The sequence below is a fragment of the Drosophila willistoni genome, unplaced genomic scaffold (assembly GCF_018902025.1).
Source record: "Drosophila willistoni isolate 14030-0811.24 unplaced genomic scaffold, UCI_dwil_1.1 Seg209, whole genome shotgun sequence".
Taxonomy (NCBI): domain Eukaryota; kingdom Metazoa; phylum Arthropoda; class Insecta; order Diptera; family Drosophilidae; genus Drosophila; species Drosophila willistoni.
This window is the reverse complement of record NW_025814176.1, coordinates 640,825-651,720: the sequence shown is the minus strand read 5'-3', so window position 1 is coordinate 651,720 and position 10,896 is coordinate 640,825. Positions and strand designations below refer to the sequence as shown.

At 40.3% G+C, this 10,896-nt stretch overlaps 1 protein-coding gene across 1 annotated transcript; it reads right to left on the bottom strand.

Moving 5' to 3' along the window:
- Nucleotides 1-7,680: 7,680 nt before the first annotated feature.
- Nucleotides 7,681-9,378, bottom strand: LOC124461112 (TBC1 domain family member 20-like). The gene is made up of 4 exons (XM_047012677.1): nt 9,195-9,378; nt 8,351-9,135; nt 8,182-8,291; nt 7,681-8,111 (listed from the first exon to the last, which is right to left on the bottom strand). Exons 1-4 carry the CDS (start codon nt 9,256-9,258, stop codon nt 7,895-7,897), a joined length of 1,176 nt encoding a protein of 391 aa, XP_046868633.1. The 5' UTR covers nt 9,259-9,378; the 3' UTR covers nt 7,681-7,894.
- Nucleotides 9,379-10,896: the final 1,518 nt, after the last annotated feature.

Genomic DNA, 10,896 nt, shown 5'->3' with positions numbered 1-10,896 from the left:
CGCCCCTGCTGGCCCAACTGCCGTCATACTCGCCCCTGCTGCACCCGCCGCTGCTGTGCCCGCCGCTTACAAGCCACCTCGGCAGACTGCCGCTGCTGCACCTGCTGCCGCCTCTGCACCCGCTGCCACTGCTGTACCCGCTGCCACTGTCGTACCCACCACCGCTGCCATTGCTGTACCCACCACCGCTGCCGCCGCTGCACCCGCTGCCATTGCTGTACCCGCCGCCGCTGCCGCCGCATCCATTACGGTACCTGCCGCCGCTGCCACATCCACTGTACCTGCGGATGCTGTGCCCGCCGACTATATGGCTGCCATGCGGGTTGCGGCCTTGCTCGCCGCCCCCGTTACCGGTCTCGACGCGGAGCCATGGGAAGAGATGCCCGCTCTAGTACCTCTAGTACCCCCCGTACCGACTTCCGCGGCCGCCATCACACCGGCCACTTCCGCCTCCCGCAGCCTGGATGAGCAACTGGCGACGCTGCAGAAACAACATGAGTTGCTACAGCTGCAGCATCAGATCCTCAAGCTGCAGCAAGGGATTGACGAATTCCAAGCACCGAGGCAGCAAGTCAGTGACGTGAGTGTCATTGAGAGCATGGTGGCTCGATTTTCAGCGGATAACGCATATGACGTGAAGAAATGGCTGAATGACCTGGAAGACGCATTTGGAATTCTGCAGTTGAACGACCGCCTACGTTTGATCGCATGCCGTCGCATGCTGGAAGGTACGGCGGCGGTGCTGCTGCGCACGGTATCGGTGCACAGCTACGAAGAATTAAAAGCAATCCTCTTGCGAGAATTTGGACGCTCGTGTAGCGTCGAGGAAGTGTACCACGCTCTGCGTGGCCGGCGCATCAAGGCAGGCGAGGGATGTTTGAGATTCGCAATCGAGATGCAGGAGATTGCCATGAATGCTCCGATACCGGAGAACGAGCTGGTCGACCTGATAATTGATGGATTGCGGGACAATTCTACTCGAGTCGGCATGCTGTACTCAGCCCGGACGGTGGCCGAACTGAAGCCCTTACTGGAACGTTACGAACGCCTCCGTATGCAGGCCGCTGCCTCCCGACAGAGCAACAGCGTGAAGGCGCAGTCAACAACAACTGCCGTGGCGCCTGGAAACAAATCGTCGGGCACCGCTACGAGTGAGACCAGATGTTTCAACTGCTCAGGATGGGGGCATTACAAGAGTCAATGCCCGAAGCCAATAAGACCGCCGAATTCGTGTTTCAAGTGTGGCATAGAGGGCCACATCTACAAGAACTGCCCGTCTCGAATTGGGAATGCCACCAACATCACTGCCGCCGCCGCTGATGAAGCGGGAGATCGACTAGACCATTTACAACTGGTGAGTGTTGCTTTTGTTTGTGATGAAGTGCAAGATAGGAAATTTATAGATATGTTTTCTCTCCTTGATTCGGGCAGCCCAAAGAGCTTTATCCGTGAATCTGAAGTCCCCTCCAACTGCCGTCTTAGCCCCCGTACTTTGAACTGCCGTGGCCTAGGAAATAGCCAACTTCTGTCCTTAGGCCAAGTTCAGTGTAGGGTTCGCCTCCGCAACACACAGATAATACATACGTTTGAAGTCCTGACGAACCAAGCAACTGAACTGCCGATGATTATAGGTAGAGATCTTCTGTATAAAATTAATATTAGACTATGTAAACTGAAAGAACTGAAATATGAAAAAGAATCGTTGATACTCATGAATAAACAGACTGAATGTATAAATCCAAAACTTACTGGTGTTCTGAAGTCCTTTGACATATTTATGGAAGAGAGAGTGATACTGCCGTATGATAGGAATGAGATTGCATCTGCCGAATTGTTGTCTGATTCTCCCCTTTTGAAAACTTCTGCTGTACCTTCGGAAACATTGAACGATGCACTTATGGCGATAAATTCCATTGAGCTCCCTGCTGTCAGTGAATTAGACTTTGATATAGAGTGTGATAGGAATGAGATTGTGCCTGCCGAATTGTTGTCTGATTCTCCCCTTCCGAAAACTTCTGCAGTACCTTCGGAAACATTAAACGATGCACTTATGGCGATAAATTCCATTGAGTTCCCTGCTGTCAGTGAATTAGACTTTGATATAGAGCCCGCGTTACGGGAAGAGCAAACCGCAGCCCTTAAGTCTATTATTTCCGCTTCGTATGTACAAGTTGATCCAGATTTAATCAAGCCCATGAACTATGAGATGAAAATAGAATTGACTAGCCAAACTCCGATTTTCTTCCGCCCCCGCCGTCTGTCGCACCACGAACGCATCGAGGTGCGTGAGATTTGTGACGATCTCTTGAAAGCTGGCATTATTCGCCACAGTAGTTCCCCTTACGCTGCCGCGATTGTCCCTGTACGCAAAAAAGACAGCACGCTAAGAAAGTGTGTAGATTACCGCCCGTTGAACAAAATTACAGTTCGAGATCATTTTCCGATTCCTCTGTTAGATGATTGCATTGAACATCTGGGTGGCAAATCATTCTTCACCATCTTGGACTTGAAGAACGGTTTCCACCATGTGAAAATGCACCCAGACTCAATCAAATATACTGCCTTTGTAACCCCTGATGGCCAGTTTGAATATGTACGCATGCCCTTCGGACTTTGTAATGGCCCTCCGTGTTCGCTAGATTCGTTTATTTTGTCCTTAAGGAATTTATAAACCGAGGTCAACTGGTGATATATATGGACGACATTCTAGTCGCGTCGCATGACTTTGAAACCCACCTTGAGATTCTGAAGGAAATATTGTATGTGTTAAGAGTGAACGGGCTATGCCTGAAGCTGACGAAATGCCGTTTTGCGTATAGGGAACTAGAGTACTTGGGCTACTTAGCCAATTCCGCCGGTATCACGCCTAAACCAGCTCATATTCAGGCGATACGGGATTTGCCCATTCCAAGGGACAGCAAGGAATTAGAGCGTTGCCTAGGCCTATTCTCATACTTCCGCCGATTTGTATCAGGTTTCGCTAAGATTGCGTGTCCGCTGTCCCGATTGTTAAGAAAAGATACCCCTTATGTCTTCTCCGATGAATGTCTGGAAGCTTTCCGAACACTGAAGTTGAAACTGATCGAATCCCCAGTGTTATCTATTTACAACCCGAAGTCTGAAACAGAGTTACACTGCGATGCTAGTTCAATTGGTTTCGGAGCAGTGCTCCTCCAGAAACAAACAGACGGTAAATTACACCCAGTGTCCTACTTCTCTAAGATGGCCTCCGCCGCTGAATCGAAACTACACAGTTATGAGCTAGAGACGTTAGCTATAGTGTATTCCTTAAAACGTTTTGAGACATACCTTAAGTTCATCCCGTTCAAAATCGTGACCGATTGTAATTCCCTTGCGCTGACACTGAGAAATGGTGGACATTCCGCCAAGATTGCTCGCTGGGCCCTGCTGTTGGAAAACTATAACTACACGATTGTACACCGCTCGGGGTTGGTATGCCCCATGCTGATGCTCTGAGCAGAATAGAAACTGCCGCATACGTTGACGATATAAACCTCGACTTCCAACTGCAGTTAACCCAGAACCGGGACCCTGAGATTGTCAAACTCCGAGATGAGTTAGAGAAATATGAGATAGCGAATTTCGAACTGCGAGATGGAGTAGTGTACCGCCTGTCCTCGACGAGTATACCCCAACTTTATGTCCCTTCCGAAATGGTAAATCATGTCATACGAGTAGTGCACGAGAAGCTTGGCCATATGGCCACGGAGAAATGTTGTGCACAGATCAAGAAGCATTACTGGTTCCCGTGTATGAAGTCTTACGTTAACAATTACATTAAAAATAGCCTCAAGTGTATCTACTACTCCGCGTCCGCTTCGGACCACCGTGTCACGCTACATAGTATTCCGAAAGTGCCCCTTCCGTTTGATACCGTCCATATTGACCATTTGGGCCCCCTTCCGTCCATACGTTCTAAGAAAAAGTATCTTCTGGTTGTCATTGACGCTTTCACCAAATTTGTGAAGCTATACCCTGCCGCCACGACTAATTCACGTGAAGTATGCCAGACATTAGAATCTCAGTATTTCGCAAATTACAGTAGACCCCGCCGAATCATCAGTGATCGAGGTACCTGCTTTACTTCCTCCGAGTTTGAAGAATTTCTGAAGGCCAAAATATAATTCATGTGCTGAATGCCACTGCCTCACCCCGGGCCAACGGCCAAGTCGAACGGGTTAACCGTGTGTTGGGCCCCATGTTGGGTAAACTGACGGAACCTGTGGACCACGCAGATTGGGTCCAACAACTGCCGAACATAGAGTTTGCATTGAATAACTCCGTCCACTCCACAACCAAATTTGCCGCTTCCGTACTTCTATTCGGTGTTGAACAACGAGGTGTGGTAGTAGATGAACTAACCGAACGGTTGGGTGAGAGAACTGAGGAGGTCGATGCCTCAGAGGTAGACGTCCGGAGATTAGCCTTCCGTAACATTGTTAAGTCCCAAGAATATAATTCGGAATATTATTCGAAGCATCACCTCCCTGCCGTTAGTTTTGAGGAGGGGGATTTCGTAGTTATTAAGAATGTGGATACTTCGGCAGGCACGAACAAAAAGCTTATCAGGCGGTATCGTGGTCCGTATGTGGTTCATAAGAAACTTCCGAATGACCGATATGTTATCCGGGATGTAGAGGGCTCCCAAATCACCCAACTACCATATGATGGGGTCCTAGAAGCCTCCAAATTAAAGCTATGGGTTGCCCCTGATCAAGATTGCACTTCTGATAACCAAACAAAGGCGACACCAGCCACTTAAGATTCTTATTTACCCCCTTCATTGTTAACAATTGGAATCGAGGTCGATTCCTCGTCAGGACGGCCGAGTTGTAAGATTCCAATTATTTAAAGTCTGTTAAATACTCATGTATATACCGAAACCTGTATTGTAGTATCGATTGTTAGTAATAAGTATCGACTGTTAGTAATAAGTATCGATTGTTAGTGATAAGTATCGATTGTGAGTAATAAGTATCGATGGTTAGCGATAAGTCCTCGATCGGTTGAGAGACGGCGTCTCTCTTCTCTTCCGGCGACGAAACGAACAAGTTGTCTCTGCGCAGACGACCAGAATCAAATCGGAAAAATACTAATCCATCCTTCTATTTATTATTTAAAATATAGCTATTTACAGTATGCACGTATGTATGTATATAGGCTGCAAGGGGGAGCGGTATTTTGTTCGCGGTGATGGAAAAATATATTTGTGTGCGAAAAAATTAGAAATTTTTGTGGAATATATGTATGGATAAAAATATGTATATGTATATGGATATGAATATATATATGTAAAATTTTATGTATGGAATAATATGTATATATATGTATGTGGATATGAATATATATATGTAAAATTTTATGTATGGAAAAATATGTATATATATGTATGTGTATGGATATGTAAAATGTTGGAGTATATATATATGTATTTAAAATTTTTTTTTTTTTTTTTTAAATAGGAAAATGTGGAATGGCGATATGCAGAGGTGTGAATGGATCGGATTTCTTTATATAAATTAATTTTTTTCTTTTTTTATATATTCTTTTGCTGTGTCTAACCGATATGCCCCAACTTTATAGGGTGTCGCGGGACACCAGAAATGTCTAAGTGTGGCTTTTATACGTGAGAGGGTGGTTCACTTTCGTTTTTTTTTTTGTTTTTAAATCTTTATTAGTTGTAATGAAAATTTTCTTCTCTTCGTTAGAACCACCTTTCACTGCGCGCACACTTTTCCCAGGAGTGGACTGTTTTGCACAAAACCTTTATTTTTGGATTTAATGTAGCACTGGATAAATTTGTAATTTTTTGTCACATTCACACACTCTGCTTGCATATATATATTTTATGTAGGAGAAAAAAAAATATATATTGGAAATAGGCAAATAAAAATATGGCGCCTTATATACTTGGCCTATTTATGCCAAAGTGCGAGGAAAAAAAACTTGAAGTGGGCGAACCAATATGGCGCCTTATGTACTGGACACATATATATGTATGAAAATTTGGGGACCAAAATTTTCTCTCCTTTGAGGAGGAAAAATTTGCGCGAAAGTAATTTTACTTGGATTAGGAGAATCAAGGGCAACAATTATATGTATGTGAGTATGGGTACGGATGCTGGAGGTATGTACATGTACTCATATACCTATAATTTGGAAAAAATTACTTAGCTTGAAATATGGATGAAATTCCACCGATGCTAATGGTTCGAGAGGATCTTAGTATCCGGCTCGAAGGACCAAATGATTATGTAGGGGGGTCGAACTTCCTTCTGGTTTGGGGCAGCTAGATGAATTTTCCCTTTTTCTTCTTTCCTCCCAGTAAATTGTTGACACGCAGAGAAATTTCACTTCACTTGTACGTATATTCAGGTATATAATTCAACTAAAACTAGCTTACTTAAGAGCAGGGCACCAAGCCCCGCTTGGAGCGAAGTGTGGGGAATTCTTTTGTGGGGAGAGCGATGGGCATCATCGGGAGAGCGGCGCGAGGTGAAAGCTTTCGCCTCCTTTAACCCTTGTGTTGCCCGGTTGGGCATAAACAGATATAGTGGTCCGATCCTGATGGTTTTCATACTTTTCCCGGGTAATAAAAAACACCCATTTCAGCCCGATAGCTCTTAAGACGGCTGAGTAAAACGCAAACGCACAGACGGACGGACGGACATGGCTATATCAACTCAGCTTTTCATGCTGAAAATGCGGAAAATAAAGGATCGGACCAATTGTCGAAAAAAAAATCCGAAATTAAAGTAAATCCGACCCAAAAATAATAATTTGTAGGTATAAAATTTATTGTTTTTGCTTACAAGAGAAATTTGTAGAAATTCTGGTAGCGTTGATATGTAACCATAAACGAAAAAAATAAAAAAATAATGGAATACGTTTCCCAAAAAAAAAGCATTTTCAGGACTTATACATATGTTTAATGTCTATATGGCTATTTTACTTACATACATATGTATATCGAAAATTTGAAAAACATCGATATTTGCAAAATGTTGACAAAATCGATATGTTGTCTCTAAGTGAAAAGTATATTAGTTTTTGACACAATGGATCTACTTAAAAATATCAAAAATAAAGAAATATTAACTGAAGTAAAGTATTCTAAGGCTTCCTTTTTAAACGCTTTCTTTATGTTTGTATTTTTCTCATAAAAGGTTCTTCACCTTTCGGTGGACTATTTGATCGGAAACATAAATGACCAACAAGCACTTCGGTTATCTCACAAATATGGATTTCAAAATTCGAATGATTTTCTTCTTGCCACAAAATCTATATCACAGTATTACAGTATCTGCTGTTTAGATCGTTGTGATACGGAAAGCTGGATAATTGGATCCAGATTAAGACCTGAATTGTGTCGCATAGTAATTGCAGTATTAAACGCACGTCAACCAGAAGTATTAAAACATATGAATCATTGTGAATATTCAAAAAGTAATCAAATCATCAAGTCTTTTTTTTGGGATATTCGTTTAGTTATCGGTGATTGTGTTTTTGGTGGTTCCATGAGTCAGGTATTAAAACTAAGTTTAGTTCTCAAGCAACAAAATGCAAAAAATCAGAATATTGTCTTTCAAATGAATAAACAAAGTGCTGAGAAGGTAATTGCCGTATTGGAGCATATCCTAGCAAACAGAAAACGCTGAGGAATTTTTAATTCTTTAATGTGTTGAATTATATTACTCTCATTTAAATGTACATATATGTATATACAAATGTGTTGCAATCGTAGCATAAGTTAATAATAATGTAAATACATTTTTTTCCACTAATAAACGGATATATGAACCATAAAACTGCATTTCGGTCTGATGAGTCCATATTGAAATACAGCATGTGAGGGATGCCAGAGACTACTCACTCAACTAATGCCTGCAGCTAGATATTGGTTTTTATAATAGTAAGCACAACAGCCAACAACGATAGAAACCGCTGTAGTAACTATTACAGATTTTGGCGTCAACAGGATTGGTAGCCATTGACTTAATCTTAATTTCCCAATCGCGAACGGTGCACGGTTTAGTTGTTTTTTGCGTCGTTCCAAAATAATCGTATCCTCTAGCCGTCGTTGTTCTTTTCTATTTACAATATGAAAGTATTTCATAGAATGACAATTTTTTTTTTTTTTTTTTGTTAATATTAACTTACTCTTTGTGTAAAAGTTGTTCTACTTCATTTTCGATTACTGTTAAACTGTATGTGTCGTACAATTTACTAGAAATCGTTAACAATTCTTCAAACGGAAGGTCTTCAGGTAACTAAAACAAATTTTGAAGAGTAATTTAAAATGTCTTGTAACGAACTTTAGAGAACATACTTTAGAGAGCACACAATGAACAGATGCCATATCACAGTCCTCCAACATGATTTCATCAGCACGATACAACAAAATTGCAGCAGTCACAAATATTGGAGCATGCATAGGTGATGCTAAGAAGTAATCGTATATGCGTACAACTGTCTTATAGGAGTTTAAACTGTGACCAAACCAGGTCAAATACCACGGCAAAGCAAACAAAGTGCCCACGGCTGAGCGCTGCAAGAACTCAAAGAGTTTAGGGTTTTCAAAATTAACAATAGGCCAAATGAACATAAGACGCCTTTGTGTGGCTTCCATCGTTTCCTGCATGCACTCTGAGAAATGCGTTGTTGAAAGTTGCTTCATAATGGCATAAGCGACTTCTTCGCCACTGACTAATAAAAACGTGACTGCCACGTCATGGTAACCTTGATAATAACGCAAATTTGAATACTTCTTCATCACCCTTAATATAAGAACTGTAAGCTGGTCTTGCAAGGCAATACGCTGTTCATAAGGGATACCCGGCGGAAATCGTTTAAGAGAACGATTTACATCCAGCAAAACTTGGTTATACTCTGGGTGTCCCTGTAGTTCACTTAGACTTGGAGCACGTTCCAATAAAGCCAAATCCACACCTGCTAACTGTGGCCACAAAATACGTCGCAAATCGTCAGTCACTAAACCAAACGATGAAACGGCAAGGTACCGCAACTTTGATGGATCTAAACATTGGTCGGTGCTCTGTTGTAAAATTCGTTCAATCTCTAGTCGCTTCTCGATCTCGCCGTCAGATTCAGGACCTTAACAAATATTAGTTTTAGCCGATCCATTACATCAGAATACAATACAAGCCCCATACTTATCTCAAAATTAAGACCCGGCTGATCATGTATTTTTAATTCCCGAGCGTCAATCAGATTCATGATTAAAATATACCTTGCCGCTGAGGAATCTACAGATTTGATACGACAGTCTTCTTATTTTAAAATATTAAAAATAATATTGGGCCATTGCTGCAATTGTATCTTATTGTATTGCATTTAACGTTACCATTTTAAGAACTGCTCGAATGTTGCTAACGAATACCTTATTCCCACAAAGCAACATTAATAACACCAAAGTGAAATAATATAATGTAATGAATGCAACACTAAAAATTTGTCATTTACTGGAAAACATGTGCCATTCACAGCGAAAATGCAAACAATGAATGGAAATTAAAAAAAAACAGAAAGAAACAAAATTGAAATATAAATAAATTTTGCAATGGGATAAAAAGTTCGTCCCAAGGCATAAGTTTACCTGAAAAGTTTTATAAAAATATATGAATTTAATTGTTACGTTCGAAAATAAAAAAAATAACCTAAATGGTTTACATATTTAATTCTACGATTTTTTCAATGTAGACAATGCAATAAATACTTACAATACATATATTATGTTTAGGTTCAATTTAGTTAAAACGCTACTGAAGGGATAATTATAAGACATATTTCGAATGAGATCTACGTATCTACGTGCGAAGAGACTAAAACTACGTACTTTTAAAAAATATTGAAAACAAATTTTAAAACTTAAAATTTTTGGGTAATATCAATATATTATGAATTAAATAAAAAAGATGATATTTATATTGGGTTAGCAGCACTAAATTCCGTTTCCGTTTCGAAAAAACGGAAATTCAACCCAAATGTTTCCCATCTTGACGGAGTTAACCCAAAATTTGCTTGTTTTGCCACATAGCAGTGCTAATGTTGAGCGTTTATTTTCAGAAATTAATTTAATTAAGACAAATAATAGAAACAAATTAGACACGGAGACTTTAAAAGGATTGCTTCACACCAAAAGTGGATTATAGGAAAACTTAGAGCCTTCTGACTAACACATAAAATATTTTAATCAAAACATGTATAAATTTTTGTAAAACATGTACATAAATTAATATGTATAATTTAAACAATGTAATTTGCTTTCTAAAACGACAAATGAAATTAATAACAACGAAGTACAATACAGTTAATTTAAAAATTTAATGGTTTATTAATTTTTTTTATTGTTTTTAAGCTTTAAAAAATAGTACGTAGATATCTACGTATTTCAGCAAAATTGTGCTACGTAAAAATACGTAGATTTTAGAGCCTGGCTCCATTTAAGGTCTTAAAATATGAAAAATTGTATAAATTACTTACTATATATTTAAAATATTAATCTTTTTTACAACAGTTGCAGAAATTATACATTTTTCTTTTTCTTGCTGTACTTTGCAACAAGTTTGCCTATTGCAGCCGTAAAATCAGCTGTTATGAGATGGTGGATTGTGCCAGTGGGTTGCTGTTTCAAATCCATCATAAATTCCAACCTTAAAGGCGAACATTAGATTTTAATATAAAATCGTTGTTTTCGTTGACAGCTATAGGAAAAGCAAGATTTAGACAAAAACCAAGCGGCCGAGGCTACTTTGACCGCGTCAAAGTTTGTATACCCTTGCAAGTTTTTTGGTAACTCTTTCCTTACCTATATTCATCAAAGTGGAAAAACGTTTTATCTAAAAAGGCTAAAGT